Source organism: Mytilus californianus, unplaced genomic scaffold (assembly GCF_021869535.1).
Source record: "Mytilus californianus isolate M0D057914Y unplaced genomic scaffold, xbMytCali1.0.p SCAF_2, whole genome shotgun sequence".
NCBI classification, from domain to species: domain Eukaryota; kingdom Metazoa; phylum Mollusca; class Bivalvia; order Mytilida; family Mytilidae; genus Mytilus; species Mytilus californianus.
The window spans coordinates 48,964,727-48,984,030 of NW_026262668.1; the positions used below are offsets into that span (position 1 = coordinate 48,964,727).

The 19,304-nt window shown below is 33.0% G+C and overlaps 2 protein-coding genes across 4 annotated transcripts in view; one reads left to right on the forward strand and one right to left on the reverse strand.

The window, feature by feature from the left end:
- The window catches only part of LOC127729913 (sacsin-like), a 33,970-nt gene extending 14,877 nt beyond the window's left edge, over nt 1–19,093 (reverse strand). Inside the window, exons 1-6 of the mRNA XM_052237848.1 lie at nt 18,963–19,093; nt 9,724–9,951; nt 6,389–6,495; nt 5,133–5,240; nt 3,440–3,587; nt 205–1,737 (exon numbers count right to left, since the gene is read on the reverse strand). Of these exons, the coding sequence (XP_052093808.1) occupies nt 205–1,737; nt 3,440–3,587; nt 5,133–5,240; nt 6,389–6,495; nt 9,724–9,910 (2,083 nt within the window). The 5' untranslated portion in view covers nt 9,911–9,951; nt 18,963–19,093. The remainder of the gene's footprint in view (nt 1–204; nt 1,738–3,439; nt 3,588–5,132; nt 5,241–6,388; nt 6,496–9,723; nt 9,952–18,962) is intronic.
- Nucleotides 1–19,304, forward strand: part of LOC127729914 (INO80 complex subunit D-like) — a 325,825-nt gene that overhangs the window by 148,008 nt on the left and 158,513 nt on the right. The gene's annotated exons all lie outside the window — the stretch shown is intronic.

Sequence of the window (19,304 nt, forward strand, 5' to 3'; positions counted from 1 at the left end):
TATTGGTCATTATAATATATTATATTTCGAACTATGTCTGCTGTTAGGAATGTAATATGGAAGAATTAAAACCGTCGGTACCTTTGACAACATTCTACAAATGTTCTTAATAGCACATTACCACCTTGAATCTGTTCCATGAAGAAAATAACTTAAAACAGGTATTTTACAGGGCTTAAAAAGTTGAAAATGTGTTTCCATTACCTTTTTTGGCTAGAATTGACACTGCATCCCAATTTTTATCTGTAACTTTCCTTTTAGATATGAATCTTTTTTCCAGGCCAGGATATAAGCTGCTAGGATCCTCTTCTATGACAAATACCTGATTTTCGAGAACGGAAAATGGTTTGAATTCGCCATTGAACAGTGGAAGAAGCTTTATATCGGCCAAATCATCGTAGTTTCCGTCCTCAAGTATAAACGACAATAGCGATTGTTTTCGTTCTGAAGAGTATTTACTCCACACCTTATGGTTTAACTTGAGTTTCTGACGTATCAATCCTGAACTTATCGGGCAAGGTGACTGGTCTATGTATTCTAGAATCCTTTCTACATGTCTTGGTATTTTCACCAGATTTTCACCAATATCCAACAAAAATGTTTCTACGTCATGGAGAACTCCTCCATCAGAATTGTTTTCAAATAAGGCAAATAATGAGTCTCTTTTTTTTACCCATTTACCATGTTCTTGTTTTGTATAAAAAAGATTTTCTTCAATAATTTTTTTGTACAACTTTTCAGCAAGTGGTCTCCAATCTGATTCCACTTTTTGTGGGTCTGGAATACACTCATACACATCTATTATACTTTTTGACTGATTGTTGTTCTTTATACAAATATCCCTCAAAAACAGCACCAGTGTATAATATGGATATGGTAATAGTTCTCCGATCATTTCTGCATTCCAAATTAACGATGTGTCACTTTTAAACGACTCGTTGTTTGCAGCAGGCATTTTTATGGACCTTCGATTATCATCTAGATCAAAGAATCCATTTACATGGATAGGGAGTCCAGTCAAGCTCTTAGATGTCATTGGTAAAGGCAGAAAACAAAATATATGTCCTTGGTGTTTTTCCTTTGTGTCGGAAAAGGTGCAATAAGCCACTCCAGTATACGGGCTGTATTGCAGCTCCTTATTATTACAATCATTCAGTATAGTTCCTATGTTCTCTGGGAAATTCTTCCTTCCTGTCAACCAATTAACCACGACAAAGTGATCCTCTGTAAATGCTGATTTTAAAATGACGTCATATTTTGAAACAATATCTTGATCTGGGTGCTTATTGCCAAGTTTTAGTAGATCTGTTCTGAACTTTTCCCGAGTCTGCTCCAAATGGACTTGCTGTTTTCCATGCATTTCAATTTTGAAGTATGGATCTTTGCTTTGGTTATTACCAACCTCGATTTTCTCTAAGTTTCTCAGAAAAAGTAGGTCATATCTTGCTTCAGTAATGAAAGACTTTAGAAAACCATTTACTTCATCTTCTGAATATTGAGAAGCAGTTGGTTTCAAATCACTCCCCTTTTGTCGAAGCGGAATCCAAAATAGAGTTCCTTCAAATTTCCCCCTTTCTAACGCAGTTTTGTCAAATCCAAATCTATTGTATAGGCAAGCAAGAGTTTTTTCAGGTTGATAAAATGTTTTTAGATCCTTTAATGATACAGACCAAGTTTCCGTCTCAGACAATGGGTCTATGATCAGTAGAGTATCGCCACTTATAATTACTGGATTATCTGCAATAATCATCAATGTTACAAATTATTTAAATCATTGTTACAGGAATACATGAAACAGAAGTTAAACTTTTTGTTGTACATTTCACACTATTGCTGATGTTACAAATTATTTTAAAAGGAGTTACTTATGTTACAGGAATACACGAAATTAACGTAAAACATTTTTTGTACATTGCACACTGTGACTGTAGTTGCAAGTTATTTTTAAGAAGGAGTAGCTATTGTTACAGTAATACATGAAAGAGGGTTAAACTTTGTGTTGTTCATTTAACCGTTAACAGTAAAAGTCAATTACGAAGTGACATTTTAAGATTATTGACTATTTATAACATATATGTGTTATATATACAATGACCCTTTCAAATCAAATCCTTTTGACCGAGTAAAATGTATTTTGCAGAGAAATTTTTTATTGAATAAAAGAAATAATTTAAAGTATTGATATTTTGTTGTTGTTGATAAACTGAGTCGTATTCATTATTGGCCACTAATTTGGGAAAACAAAAAAATATATTTTTTTATTCTTGTTATATAATTGAAAGGATTGTCGATGTTGTAAGAAACAGTAGGATAAATAGCCGACTTATACATTGGATTATATCCCTATCTATTTGCTATTTTGCTATTTGAATATAATAATGATCCGTGTATATTTGTGTCTATTTGTTTTTCGTTTTGAGAAATCAAAAACGAAAGTGTTTTTGATTTTCGTATTTGATATCTTAAAACCAAAAATGAGAAACGAAAGTATATTCTTTTTTTTGGTTTTCGATATTATAAAGCGAAAAACGAGAAATGAGAAACGACATATTGATTCAATTTCTCTTTTCGGTTCTGAGCATTAGTCTTTTGAAAAGAAAATAATATGTTATTGTTTTATAGTCATCGAAATGGAAAAATGTCAATGTGGTTTGTTTTAGGTCCGTGTATACCCGGTCCAATACTTTCGTTTTTCATTTTTGGGTTTTAAGATATCAAAACCGAAAAACGAACAGTTGTTTCATTGGCAATCTAACCACATCTTCTTATTTCTATTTTTGTAAAGAAAGCACGTAAAATTATCAAATCTCCATAGATTTTTCATTAAAATTGATGAGAAGATATTATACGCTGGATTCTGGCTATGAAGATATTGTTATTTTCTAAAAAAAAAAGACTGTGACATGATGAAAATATGGATACAACAAAATGTAATTTTTGTTCATTTGTAATTTAGAATAATCAAATAAATAAGCAATATATAAAACGTATAAAAGGTGTGTACACAATTTGGCATTCAAGTTAATGTTGAACAAAATTTCTAAGAGTCAGAAGTTTGTTTAATCCTCATTGAAATATTATTCATTAGGAATAGTTTTGTTAATCCAGCTTCAGGTTAGCTCCTTTAATCAAATGTACTTAATGAAATATGACTGAAATATCCAGAGCATAATTATATGCAGTTCAACAAATATCCATATCGTGTGATGCTGTAAGGCATCTTGCTTTCTGGTAAGTATTTACATCTTTATCTTATCGCCTTATAAAATACGCTACCTTGTTTTTAGAGAGTAAAGATCAGTAAACATTTTTGAAAAATATTCAAGCAAATAAACATCAGTGACCAAAATACTAGTACATGCACTTAGCACATTTACATATATGTGTGTTCATTATAATAGATATAATTAATGGATAGCAATCACAACTATATACATACCCGTCATGTGAAAGACAGATTTAAATCCAAGTCCAAACTTTCCAACTTTTAGTGGTTCTTTTTCTTTTACACTATTGTAAATTGTAATGATACCATCCCAGTCCTCTGGTTTGAAACACGCATCGTTGAATATTAAAATCCCAGGTGACTACAATCAGAATCTTTCTATTAAACATTTGAAAAATTACGGTTTCTTATTTTAGTCCTAAACGAAATTCTTAACCCACTGTATTTTGAACAGATACATCATGTTAAGGGGTAAAACGCACAACTGATCAAGCGTCTCCGCGAGGGGTAAAAAGGCATCTCATATGATGGAGATATAATCTTTCAATCAGTTTAATTGAAGTCTGCAGCTGGCATGTCAGTAACTGCTAGAAGTCCTTTGTTAATTACTGTTTATCATTGTCATTTTGATTAGTTTCTTCTGTTTATAGATATAAGAAGATGTGGTATGAGTGCCAATGAGACAACTATACCTATTCTATCATCGGACTCGGACTTCTCTTGAACTGAGTTTTACTGTGCGACCTGCTGTTTGTTTGATTATTCCACATTGGCTAGAGGTATAGGGGGAGAATTGAGATCTCACAAAACATGTTTAACCCCGCCGCATTTTTTGCGCATGTCCCAAGTCAGGAACCTCTAGCCTTTGTTATAGTCTTGTGTTTTTTATTAATTTTGGTTGTTTTGTATGCTTCGGAGTTTAGTGTGCGTCCATTTCGCTGAACTAGCATACATTATCGTTTATGGGCCAGCTGAATTCTACCTCTGGGTGTGGGAGTTTCTCGTTGCGTTGAAGACCCATTGGTGGCCTTGTTCTGTTTTCTGTTCTTTGACGGGTTGTTGTCTCTTTGACACATTCCCCGTTTCCATTCTCAATTCCATCTCGTTTTTGCAAATACCACGACAAAGAGTGTTAAGGCATATCCTTGTGGACTTACTCCAGCCAGTGGCGGATCCAGAATTTTTATAAGGGGGGCCCACTGATTGCCCTAAGAGGGGGCCGCTCCAGTCATACTTCAGTGATTCCCTATATAATCAACCAAATTTTTCCCACAAAAGCCCCCCCCCCCCCCCCCCCCCCCCCGTCCCACCCCCGGATCCGCCTATGCCATCGGCGCTGGAGTATGAACGGTATTCATTCGTCTATAGAAAATACAGGGAAAATACACTAGCTATCAACCAATCAAAATACAGCATACATATGTAAGGCGTAATTATGTAGGTAAAACAACGTAACCCATATAAATATTGTTTGGCTAAATTTCAGACGAAGTTGATTGTGTTAGATATGGGTCCCGTATCTGATGGAGAATGTCTGTCGCAGAGTTGACACATATTTTTTAAAGGACGTGTAAAATTAAAACATATTTTAATATGTGACTGCTTGGTAAGTATTTTCCTCCTTTCTGTCGGACAAAAAATACAGCAGATGGTCTACAAGGTATTCCATCCAGATCGAAAGTAAGAAAAGTTGAATTCGTAAATAAATCAAAACGGTCAAATACAAAAGGGCATGACAGGTCAGCTTAAATCATCTAATGTTAATTTTATCTCTTTCTAGAGTTTCCATTTTTGCTTTAGCAAAAATTATTTTCTAAAAAAATTTACAATCCTTATTAATGTACATGTATTCATTTAAATAAACGGACATTATTTAGAATATTATATACATTTGTATTATAAATACCTTGAAATAATGCTTAATTTCAATAGAACCATTTGGTGTTATGAAACGGTTGTCGTAAAATATCTTCATAATTTTTGCACCAGCATCCTCAGCATTTTGAATCATCTCCTATATGAATTAAAAGTCAGCATTTTAAAAAAGCTAACAATATTTCATAATATCTGAAACATGCTTAGTCCAAGGAAATTGAGAAGCAAGTTTAGGAACCGACCATAATTACAAGAAATCTTAAAAGAAAAGCATTGGTTTTGCTCGTTTGAAAGTTGACACGCATGGGAAACAACGCGTTCGTTTGTGGGAATTCGTCATACGTTTGCGCTAAAGATTTTCCACTTTTATAATACGCTACGAAACTCATAACGTTTGTGCGAAATTTTCCTGTTGAAAAGTAACTGCGTTTGCGCGAATTAATTTTATTTTATTCAATAAAATAAGCAAAGAATTGATAAAATTTATGATTTTTAAATAAAACAAAATAGATTATAATTCTAAAAAGATTAAATTGAAATGACAAGGTGATAATCGATATTCAAGATAAAGATAACCATCTCTGAGACAAACAAAGGAGAAAAGTCCAAGAATTTTGATGGATATACTTCCCGTGTAGATGTCCCAGAGATGCACTAAAAAATGTACAAATGTAGAATTAGAACTGATCGCGATGGTTAAGTTTTACTAACGGGAACAAATGGGTACAATCATGAGAGTAATGAACAACCAATTATGTTGATTATAATGCACGTTTAGGTGACTATGTACACAAAAATACCCAATAGTGGTTTCCCAGCTCTTGCAATTGTATAACGCACATTCAGTTCTACGTTGAACAATTAAATTTTTAAATTGGGGAAATTGTACGCTAGTGTTACTTAAGTATCTTAAATCGCTGGTGTACAAGTAGCAGACAAGTACTGACTATCGAGAACAAATATACACACTGTATTTAATTCAAGACTTTGCATTTACATTAATTCAATTGCTTTTTAATGTTTATATAAAGAATAACTTAAGATTTCTCTGGTTATATAACAATCAGTATAATTAATTTTGAACAAAAAGTTTACGTCATTTTTTAAGGATTAAAGCACAGGTTTAAAACTCGGGTATATTACAAGTAAATTCATTATGATTGATTGATTGTTGGTTGCTTTACGCCGCATTAGCACAACAAGGCTATATCGCGGCGATAAATTCATTATGTCAAATATTCTTAATAAACTGCATTAATTTTGTTATTTTCGAAAATATTTACTCACCCGAAGAATTTGTGCGTCATTTGGATATTTTCTAAGTATTGACTGTAATTGTGTCAACAGGCATGGTCTGTTTATTTTACGCCCTCTTCCATGGTGAGTTGGTAGACCTATATAAGATGTAGGAAAAAATGTTTGAATCAATAGGCATCATAACTCAATAAAAAGGAATCAATGTGTTCTCCTTGTAGTCTTCTTGTTGTCATATGTGTGCATCTGTTCAATGAGAATTCCTTTATTTTTATAATTCTAAGTTTAGATTGTCTTTGTGATTTTTATATGAGCTAAATAAAACAAAAAATATCTAAATTTTCACTTTGCAGTGCATTTTTTCGATAACTCATGATCGATAAGTTGTTGGTTGCTTAACGTTCAGCGGCAAATATTTCATTCATGTTAAGGACGATCAATTAATATGGAATGCAGATAATTAGGTGAATCGAGACTTGAAAAAAACGTTACCGAACAAAGAATTGAAATGATTACTGCTGAGCGTTTTTTATCGTAATTGCACATATGCTATCTGTCAAAGGGCAATAACTCCAAAATTTGTTTTTATCAGTATATTCCATATAATTTCTATTTCCAAGGGCATAACTGCTGTTAAAACAGTTGATAGGCACTGATTTTCCAACACGTCCAAAACATTACTGATACAAACCAAACCTTTGATACAGATTTCATAAAAATCTGACAAGAAGTGTAGGCCCGAGTGCACTTACAATGCAATTTTCCTATGAATAATATTTCCAAAGGCGTTATTCCATTAAAAGTAATTGATATGCATTGATGATCGGAGACACATTGATGATATCATTATACCTCACGTTAAAACGTCCGATTTTGATTGGTTAATTCTTGTTATTCTTCCCCATGATTGAGCGGGAGACAAATTATTGAATATCACCCTCTCTTGCACACCAATCAAAAATCGATAATTTAAAAAGTCAATGAATTGAATTTAGTAATACATCAACAATTTTAAAGACAATGCTCAAGTTCAACGTTTTGGCCTCAGGCCCGTTTCATAGTGCCAATATAAACTTGAGGCTCCAAAGAGTCTGTGTCGCTCACCTAGATCTATGAGCATCTTCAACAATGGACTCTCTCCAACATTTTGGACTAGAATAGAATTCATAACATAAATTTTTTTTTTTTGTTGATCTTATATTGCTGATATTTTTTTCTGTATACTATTTCTCTCTTTCTTTAGTTTTTGCCAAAAACACATAAAAAACGGTAAAAAATATCAATCAAGGAAATCCCTCCAATAAAGAGTAAACCAACAATTTCGACAAAATTTTACTTATTTGTAGCTCTTGTTTTGCTGATCATTTTTTCTATTTAACGTGTCTATCTATCTTTTATGGTTTCAAGATAGTAGGCAAAAACGTAAAATATTGGTAAAAATCGTCCATTAAAGAGCAAGTACTCCTACAATAAGTCGACTGATGATTTCGACTATTTGACTTATTTGTAGATAAAGTCTTGCTGATATTTTTAGCTTATTAAAGTTTCTATCTATTTATTATAATTTTTCAGATATTAGGCAAAAACGCAAGAAAATGGTAAAAATCTCAATAACTCCAATAAGGGGTCGTCAGACGATTTCAAGATTGTACACTTATTTGTACACCAAGTCTTGCTGATCATTTTTGCTGAATTAATTTTCTATCTATCTATTATAATTTTTCAGATATCAGGCAAACACGCAAATATTTATAAAATCGTCATTAAAGGGCAATAACTCCAATAAGGAGTCGTCTGACGATTTCGTCCCTGTGGACCTATTTGTCGACCTTGTCTTGTTGATTATTTTAGGTATGTATAAAGTTTCTCTCAATCTATTATAGTTTTTCAGATATTAGGCAAACATGATTAATCGGTAAAATTCGTCATTTAAGGGCAATAACTCCTATAAGAAGTCGTAATAGACAATATGTAGAACTCATCATTCTGAACATTGTTTCCCTGACAGATTTTCTCCATTCATAGCGGTTTTCAAGATAATAGACCAAACTTGCATTTTACCCGTATGTTCTATTTTAGCCATGTCGGCCATGTTGATTGGCAAGCTGGGTCATCGGACAAATTTTTTATACTAGATACCCTAATGATGATTGTGGACAAGTTTGGTTAAATTTGGTACAGTAGTTTCAGAGGAGAAGATTTTTGTAAACGATAACGACGACGACGGACAACGGACGCCAAGTGATGAGAAAAAGCTCACTTGGCCTTTTAGGTCAGATGAGCTAAAAATACATATTTCTTCACTTTTTTTACTTTTCAAATGAGTGTTACGTCGTTATGTACACGAAGTCATAGTTTTTTACTTTCAATTTAAAATGTATGTGATGACAGAACATTCAGTATAATAAATGAAATAACACACAGATAAGAGGGTGATAGAGCAGATTAAAAGCCCTTGAAAAAAACAGCCAACCTTGGCTTCGCCTCTGTTGACAATGTTTTCTCAGGGTAACAATCTGCTCTATTACCCTCTCAGCTATGTGTTATTTATATATTATTTCATGGCTCACGGCGAGAGACAATTTTTTTAGTGTCTTCCTTTCTTGCCGACCAATCAAAAATCGATAATTTAAAAGACATAAGACAACGTATTGAATATACATCAATAAGTTTAAAGTCAATGCATTGAATCTATATCAATAATTTTAAAGACAAATGAATGCTCAAGTTCTACCTATCGGCCTCGGGCCTTTTTCATAGACAGTTTTATGCTCAAGTTCTACGTTTCGGCCTCGGCCCTTTTTCATAGACTGTCAGCATAAAAAATACCTCTTTTCTATTGACTATAACGTTGTTATGTACATGAAATCAAAGTTTATTACTTTCAATTTACAATTTAAAAGACAATAATGAAAGAGCATTCAGTATAATACACGAGATATTACATAGCTGAGAGGATGATAGAGCAGATTGTTACCCCTCGAGAAAAAATTGTCAACCTTGGCTTTGCTTCGGTTGACAATGTTTTCTCGGGGTAACATTCTGCTCTATCACCTACGTGTTATTTATATATCACAACGGTAAAATGTCTCCCTCGTATTGACCAATCAAAATCGGGAATATTAACATGAAGTATAATAAAAACCTTTGATATATATTTCATTAAAATCTGGCAAGAATAGTACACGTGAGACCGCTTGCAAGACTAGACACATGGACGCCCGGTATTTCTATGTCTACCGTGTTAAATATCTTAACTTGCATAGCCCCTAATTCTCTAAAACCAATCCAGACCCTTCATCAAGTCCGTGCACGTTATATGACGTTGGAGATTATTAGATGTCAATGGAATTTCAATTTATCCTTACCGACTTTTTTCTCTTCGCCTTCGCCTTCTTCTTCATCTTCAGATTGCATCATATTTCCTCCAGATCTCTGTCCCAAAGATGGCTGGAAATTTCCATAGCGACCAGATTCGTCGTGACGTTGCTTCCTCTTCTTTGAATCATTGACAAATTTCTCCTTTGAATTTCGTTTGTTTCCTTTTCTTTCCATTTTTATTTAAAAAATGGTTTAAAACGGTTTACAATAATAACCTATAATCAGAAATACAAAACCATTTTCATAAGTGTTCATAAATTATTTCTATTGTTGTTGTTCCTAAAACATGACAGACATTTTAATCAATACTTTAATTAAAACAAATTATCAGTCTGCGCCAATGACATAATAACTAATATTGAGGCTATAGAATAGGATTCTTTGTTTGGCTGTTAATTATTGTCTCTATACATTATACCGTGAGAGTACTATTCAATGTAGATCTTCTATGATTATATCGACAAATTCAATGTTAACAACCCTTAAACATTTTTTTTTATTAAAAACTTACTATGAATTGCATAACAAAAAAAGTTCAGTGTTTCTATATAACTGTGGGTCACTTCACTTAATTCTTTGTACAGTGGAGAACGCATTGCTCCCATATTGTCTCTGTGACACATTTCCCCTTTCCATTCTCTATTCTATCTCTTACCTGGGACTATATATTATGTCCATGCTCATACCAAGCATTCTTTTGCACGTGATTGTTTACTTTTGTTGTGCCTGTACTTTTGTTTTTGTTATACGTTTTTTGTTTGTTATTTCACTGTTCAGGATTATAAAAGTGGAGGGTTTGAGACGTATACACTACAAGGTGTCTTGTGTTATTCATCATTGAATTTCATTTATGTTTCAGCTTTTTATGAATATATATAGAATAATATATGGCAAAATCTGAATAGCATGCTGTATCACCACGAGGAACCAATATCAGTCCCGAGGGCCGAAAGATTTTGCAATGTATTATTCTGTTTATCATATACTAGTATTTTAATAGAATCAGATTCATGGGATATCCTTTTTTTAAATCATCCGAAAATATAAGAGAGACAAGAAAATTATGATTTTTCTGTAGTTTTCCAGCTGACTTGGATTTTTTTTATAGACTTTCTTATTTGCGTTTCGTGATAGTCATAACAAAATTGGGATCGTTCATACTGGACGAGACACCCACATCGTAATGTCTCTAACGTGACGGTACCCTAATTGCACCTATTTTGGCAGTTTTCTCACCTACGTTTATTTATGATCCAGACAAAAGTTCCCATTTCTATTTTGTAGATGTATCATTTTTTTTTCTATATAGTCACGCCAATTTAATTTTGAATCCATATTGAATCATAGAAAAATGGGGTTGAACCGACCTCCAAACGATCCATGATTCTGTAATGAGGAGTAACCAAATTGCATCCATGCTTAAATTCACATCCTTAAAAATCGAATATCTGTACAAATGTTTTGTTTTATTTCTTCAAATATTTAGAACAATTTGACATTGGTCTATGTTTAGAATTCATTTTTTAAGAAATTGATGCTTGTAACATATTTTATTTGCCCGTTTTTAAAAGATGACTTTTTGTGGACGTCGCACGGCGACGTTTCCGTAGATTTTACTTTTTCCAGTGAATACTTCATCTGTTGATATATACTGTGAACGTTTTGTGTATATCTAAATATATTTACCTATTTTGAAAGACGTGTATAATGTCAAATCATATAAATACAAATTGTTTAGTCTAAAAAAAAAATTGTAAGATTTCCGCTGCTTTTTTTGCTGAATAGGTGCAGTTGGGTACTCGGTGCAATTTGGGTACTGTGACGTTAGAATCAAATGAAATTTGGAAAACTTAAATGCAACTCCTCTACTCTGAATTACAAAAGAAAGAATAAAATAATATAATAAATTGTTAACTTGAAAATTTGTATGATTTAAAGGATTTACCAAAACAAAATTTTTATTTTTTTCCAAAACTTTTTTTCTTACTAAAACAGAGGAAGAAGATATAAAGGGACAATGAAAACCATAGTACAAGAAAACAGAAAATATGGCCCATTGAAAAACGACGACAAGACAAACAACAGTCCACATAACAATAAACAGAAAACTAAATATAAAAAATAACTTTAAAAAACGGGATATATTTAGGCACCAGTAGTTTAACGTGTTCAATAATTATCAAAGGTACCAGGCTTATAATTTGATACGCCAGACTCGCGTTTCGTCTACACATGGAAGTAAATTTAAATATTACTGCCATGGTCTACATAAGACTCATCGAATAGGAAGTTAACAAACAGAAACTGAGGGAATCGAATGAACTCCTTAATGAGCTAGACCAGATGCGTTGACAGTGTCCTGCTATGTATGCATCACCCGCCAAGTGAATCCTGAAAATATCACAATCGGTAACAGGACACAATTGGTAAAATTACAAATGAGAAGACTAATCTGATATCTAAGGATCTAAGACTGAGAAAAAGAAACCAGTTCTCCGGAAGTGTCAACAGTTCCTGCTCAACAAGTGACACCCGCAATCCTGTTGTTGTTAAACTACGTTGATGAGTGTTTAGGGGCATCTTACAGTATCGGATAATTGGGGTCTCTTGTCTAACCCATTTAGACATCATAAAATTCATAAACCATCGGTACATGTAAAATTTTAACATTAACACTTAACCAAAGGTGACAGTTTTTTCTTCAAATTTCATAATATATTAATATGCATGAAAAATTATGAAATACTAAACTGTTTTATTTGAAAACCTTAATTTCACCAGAGACATGTTACACCAGTATGTGTTTTCAACAAGGCATCATCAGCATGAAATCTGGAAAAGTTGATACTTTTCCAATATTTGTGTGCTGTGTCATACGATTTTTTTTGGTGATTTTTTTTAAAAAGTTGGTTTTTATCCTCATTAATCTTTGCACTACCTTTCCATTGAAAAGAATAAATAATACTTAAAAGATCTTTGTCATCTTTGCCACAGTCGCTTTGGGCATGGACCTCCTACTGTTTAAGATTTATGGTAAATTTCTTTTATATTTCAACTTATCTTCCCTCATTTAATGCGTACTTGCTCCTATCAATACAATCTTACAAAGACAGTATAATGTAAAATTGTAAGGATAAGAGCAAGTACACATCAAATAAAGGGAAATAAGTTTAAATCTTAAGGAAATTTACTAAAAATACTAAACACACAAAAAAACGTGGTCAATGTTCAAAGCGCCTGTGATCTTTGCGCGTCAAGTTTTCTTCCACCCGACCAGCGAACTATATACAAAATATTTGTTTTAGCGAAAAGTAAACGACACACAAATTGGCCTATCCGTGTTTTTCTTCTCATTAAAGTTAAGTTATACCTGCAAATATGATTGCTAAATACAGGTTTTTTTTAACATAACACCTGAGATAAATATAAAAATAAGAAGATGTGGTATGATTGCCAATGAGACAACTCTCCACAAGAGACCAAATGGCATAGAAATTAACAACTATAGGTCACCGTACGGCCTTCAACAATGAGCAAAGCCCATACCGCATAGTCAGCTATAAAAGGCCCCGAAATGACAAATGTAAAACAATTCAAACGAGAAAACTGACGGCATAATTTATGTACAAAATAATGAACGAAAAACAAATATGTTACACAGCAACAAATGACAACCTCTTATCTTATATTCTACGCCTGATCATGATTATTTTCCATAAAACTGAATTACTTATAGTTCTCAACACCTGTCATTTGGAATTGCAAAAAAATGAAGAGAATTTTGACAGTTTGAATCCTCCCAATTTTTGTTTTTAGAATAGTTCTTTGGGTCAAAATTCTATTAATTTATGTGCTCGTTTGATTTCTCAGAGCGCTGTTGATCCTAGTTCCTCATAGGTATACACTTACAGTAAGCAGTAAGTTCATTGCTGCATACATACAGACAAATAACAAGATGATCCTCTTATAGCCGACTATACGGTAAGGGATTTTCTCTCATGCCAAACGGTTGCTTCTAATTGCTTACAACTGTCTTATTGGCAATCATATCACATATTATTGTTTCTATAAAGATAAAAACGCGTGTATGTTGTTGTATTGTATCTTTTCTTTGTATTTCATGATTATTGTCCGTGTTCATCCAATAATGCCCTTATCAATTAATAGTAAAATAGATATTTCTGACTGGGACATACTTAGATAAATCAAACAAGCAACTCCTATATGTGTCATAAAAACAAACTGTAAAAATCAGAAGAAAATTGCCTCACTAAACAGATTAGTACAAAGCAAAAAACTAACATAAAAACAAAAGACACAATTGTTTAAGTACCGATCTACTAAGTACTCACAGAATTCACAAAATAAATCAATTTAATTTTTAGATATCTCGCAAAGTATATATACTATATAAATCATTTTTCGATATGAAGATGCTGTTCAACGAGGTCCAAATGCTCGCAAAATTCCATACAAATCCGAAATACCGCCAAATTACGATTGATTGATTGATTGAGCTTATTTAACGTCCTTTGGCTTATTCGGGACGAGAACGTATTTATAATTAATGTAATTAATGCATTAATTAGGTACAAAATATAGGTCATGTAAAGGCGACCTGGATGGGAAAGAAACTTGGAAAATGAAGGTAAGTTTGATAAGAGCAGACATGTTTCCTTGAAAAGGCACTCTCTGTCTTCACGGGCATCGAATTCAATAGATTCCGACCGGAGGTGATTGCATATTTATACGGATGGACAGACGGACAAACGGACAGAGTGCAAACCTAAAGTCCCCTTCGACTTCGTCGGTAGGGGACTAAAAATCTACAATAAAAACATGTCAGTAGGAAAGTTGCTTCTCTTGAAATATTGTTTGTTTCATTTAATAAAAGTTGCAATTTTTGTTGCGTGACCATAAAAAAACTGTTGCTTTTTGCAATTGCCCAAGTACTAATGCACAACGCGAAGTCTGGTGGGACATTTTAAGTGGCAAATATCCAGTGAAGCTTTACTTTGAATTAAGCATGTATGACGACAAAATATTGTTTCAAATTTTACTCGGTCGAAAACCATGCATTGAAAATTTTTTCAAACCTAGATGAATGGGTTCAGTTTCTCAAGCTGTGTCATGCACATGTTATGTAGTGTGGAGCAGAATATAGCGGTCAATCTCTTAGACAGAGCTATTATGTGTGCCAATACATGATAGGTCACTGCATCAATACTTTTAAGATTGCTTGTATAAACAGTCATTTATCTGTTGTGTTTTTACTTTATATTTTTGCTCTCATACTGATATTTTGTTTGTAATTATGACGTTTACATATAATTATTCACTAATCGTATGTTCATTTCATCTCATTTATGAACGATCCATGATTCTGTAATGAGTAGTACCCAAATTGCATCCATACTTAAATTCACATCCTTAAAAATCGAATAACAGATGTTTTGTTTTATTTCTTCAAATATTTAGAACAATTTGACATTGGTCTATGCTTAGAATTCATTCTTTAAGAAATGAATGCTTGTAACATATTTCATTTGCCCATTTTTAAAAGATGACTTTTTGTGGACGTCGCATATCGACGTTTCCGTAGATTTTACTTTTTCGAGTGAATACTTCATCTCTTGATATATACTGTGAACGTTTAGTGTATATAAATATATTAAGCTATGTTGAAAGACGTGTATAATGTCAAATCATATAAATACAAATTGTTTAGTCTCAAAGAAAACTTGTAAGATTTTCGCAGCTTTTTTTTGCTGAATAGGTGCAATTTGGGTACTCGGTGCAATTTGGGTACTGTGACGTTAGAATCAAATGAAATTAAGAAAACTTAAATGCAACTCCTCTGTTCTGAATTACAAAAGAAAGAATAAAATAATACAATAAATTGTTAACTTGAAAATTTGTATGATTTAAAGAATTTATCAAAACAAAATCTTTATTTTTTTCCAAAATTTTTTTTTTCTTACTAAAACAGAGAAAGAAGATATAAAGGGACAATGAAAACCATAGTACAAGAAAACAGAAAATATGGCCCATTGAAAAACGACGACAAGACAAACAACAGTCCACATAACAATAAACAGAAAACTAAATATAAAAAAAACTTTAAAAAACATGATATATTTAGGCAACAGTAGTTTAACGTGTTCAATAGTTATCAAAGGTACCAGGCTTATAATTTGATACGCCAGATGCGCGTTTCGTCTACACATGGAAGTAAATTTAAATATTACTACCATGGTCTACATAAGACTCATCGAATAGGAAGTTAACAAACAGAAACTGAGGGAATCGAATGAACTCCTTAATGAGCTAGACTAGATGCGTTGACAGTGTAAGCGTCTCCTGCTATGTATGTATCACCCGCCAAGTGAATCCTTACTTAGTGAAAATATCGCAATCGGCAATAGGACACAATTGGTAAAATTACAAATGAGAAGACTTATCTGGTATCTAAAGATCTAAGACTGAGAAAAAGAAACCAGTTCTCCGGAAGTGTCCACAGTTCCTGCTCAACAAGTGACACCCGCAATGCTGGTGTTGTTAAACTACGTTGATGAGTGTTTAGGGGCATCTTACAGTATCGGATAACTGGGGTCTCTTGTCTAACCCATTTAGACATCATCAAATTCATAAATCATCGGTACATGTAAAATTTTCACAATAACACCTAACCAAAAGAGGATGTTTTTCTTCAAATTTCATAAATATATTAATATGCATGAAAAATTATGAAATACTAAACTGTTTTATTTGAAAACTTTAATTTCACCAGAGACATGCTACACCAGTATGTGTTTTCAACAAGGCATCATCAGATGTGTCACGCGACAGCATGAAATCTGGAAAAGTTGATACTTTTTCAATATTTTTGTGTTGTGGCATAAGGTTTTTTTTATGTTTTTTTTTTAAAAGTTGGTTTTTATCCTCATTAATCTTTGCACTACCTTGCCATTGAAAAGAACAAATAATACTTAAAAGATCTTTGTCATCTTTGCCACAGTCGCTTTCGGTATGGACCTCCTACTGTTTAAGATTTATGGTAAATTTCTGTTATATTTCAACTTATCTTCCCTCAATTAATGCGTACTTGCTCCTATCAATCCAATCTTACAAAGACAGTATAATGTAAAATTGTAAGGATAAGAGCAAGTACACATCAAATAAAGGGAAATAAGTTTAAATTTTAAGGAAATTTACTAAAAATACTAAACACACAAAAAAACGTGGTCAATGTTCAAAGCGCCTGTGATCTTTGCGCGTCAAGTTTTCTTCCACCCGACCAGCGAACTATATACAAAATATTTGTTTTAGCGAAAAGTAAACGACACATAAATTGGCCTATCCGTGTTTTTCTTCTCATTAAAGTTAAGTTATACCTGCAAATATGATTGCTAAATACAGGTTTTTTTAATATAACACCTGAGATAAATATAAAAATAAGAAGATGTGGTATGATTGCCAATGAGACAACTCTCCACAAGAGACCAAATGGCATAGAAATTAACAACTATAGGTCACCGTACGGCCTTCAACAATGAGCAGAGCCCATACCGCAGAGTCAGCTATAAAAGGCCCCGAAATGACAAATGTATTTTAACAATTCATACGAGAAAACTAACGGCATAATTTTGTACAAAGTAATGAACGAAAAACAAATATGTTACACAGCAACAAACGACAACCTCTTATCTAATATTCTACGCCTGATCATGATTATTTTCCATAAAACTGAATTACTTGTAGTTCTCAACACCTGTCATATGGAATTGCATAAAATGAAGAGAATTTTGACAGTTTGAATCCTCCCAATTTTTGTTTTTATAATAGTTCTTTGGGTCAAAATTATATTAATTCATGTGCTCGTGTGATTTCTCAAAGTGCTGTTGATCCTAGTTCCTCATAGGTATACACTTACTTCCCTTTTCACGAATGTGACTTACCGAATTAGACTATTTACCGGATTTGTAATAACATAAGCAACACGACGGGTGCCACATGTGGAGCAGGATCTGCTTACCCTTCCGGAACACCTGAGATCACCCCAGTTTTTGGTGGGGTTCGTGTTGATTAGTCTTTAGTTTTCTATGTTGTGTCATCTGTACTATTATTTGTCTGTTTGTCTTTTTATTTTTGGCCATGGCGTTGTCAGTTTGTTTTCGATCTATGAGTTTGACTGTCCCTCTGGTATCTTTCGTCCCTCTTTTACATTAAGCAGTAAGTTCATTGTTGCATACATACAGACAAATAACAAGATGATCCTCTTATAGCCGACTATACGGTATGGGATTTTCTCTCATGCCAAACGGTTTTCTTATAATTGTTTACAACAACTTCATTTGAACTCTGATGGAAAGTTGTCTCATTGGCAATCATATCACATCTCATTGTTTTTATAAAGATAAAAAGTTGTTGTATTGTCTCTTTTCTTTGTATTTCATGATTATTTTCCGTGTTCATCCAATAATGCCCTTATCAATTACTGGTAAAACAGATATTTCTGACTTGGACATACTTAGATAAATCAAACAAGCAACATCTATAAATGTGTCATAAAAACAAACTGTAAAAATCAGAAGGAAATTGCCTCACTAAACAGATTGGTACAAAGCAAAATACTAACATAAAAACAAAAGACACAATTGTTTAAGTACCGATCTAAAAGTACTCACAGAATTTACAAAATGAATAATTATTTTTTTAGATATCTCGCAAAGTTTATATGCTATATAAATCATTTTTCAATATGAATATGCTGTTCAACGAGGTCCAAATGCTCACAAAATTTCATACAAATCCGAAATACCGCCAAATTACGATTGATTGATTGAATGTAGCTTGTTTAACGTCCATTGGCGAATATTTCAAGCTTATTCTGGACGAGAAAGTATTTATAATTAATTTAATTAATGCATTACTTAGGTACAAAATATAGGTCATGTAAAGGCAAACCGGGATTGGAAAGAAACTTGGAGCAGACATTTTACCTTGCAAAGGCACTCTCTCTTCACGGGCATCGAATTCAACAGATTCCGACCGGACGTGATTGCATATTTATATATCCCGAACAGTCAAACGAACCGTATCAGCCTCTTGTGAGAGACAGAAAAATGAGACCAATAATTCTATATCCCGGTTATCCTTGGGGAACGACCAATTGCGAAACTTCGTCTAAATAAGAATCATGACCACATCAGTAGAATGATCTTACCTCACTGGTCTGTCAATTGGAACGTTGCCATTATTTCCGTCGTCTGAATGCATATATGTTAGTTACTGTGCACTCTTACTTGGTCATGCGCATTTCTCAAAAGGACCGAACAAAATATGTATCCGGTGGTTTATTAAGTAGTATTGTATTTTCGCTTTCAATTCTAATTTTCTGAAAACTATCGAAGTTCTAATAGTTTGTAGTTCTGAGAAATTTATCTTTCGATCGACTGTTTTTAAAAGGACAAAGCCAATGCCGCGAATCCCACACACAATTTATAGATGTTTTAATGGTCATACATACGTGCAAATACAGTAAATATTGTACTTTCATTTTCAATTC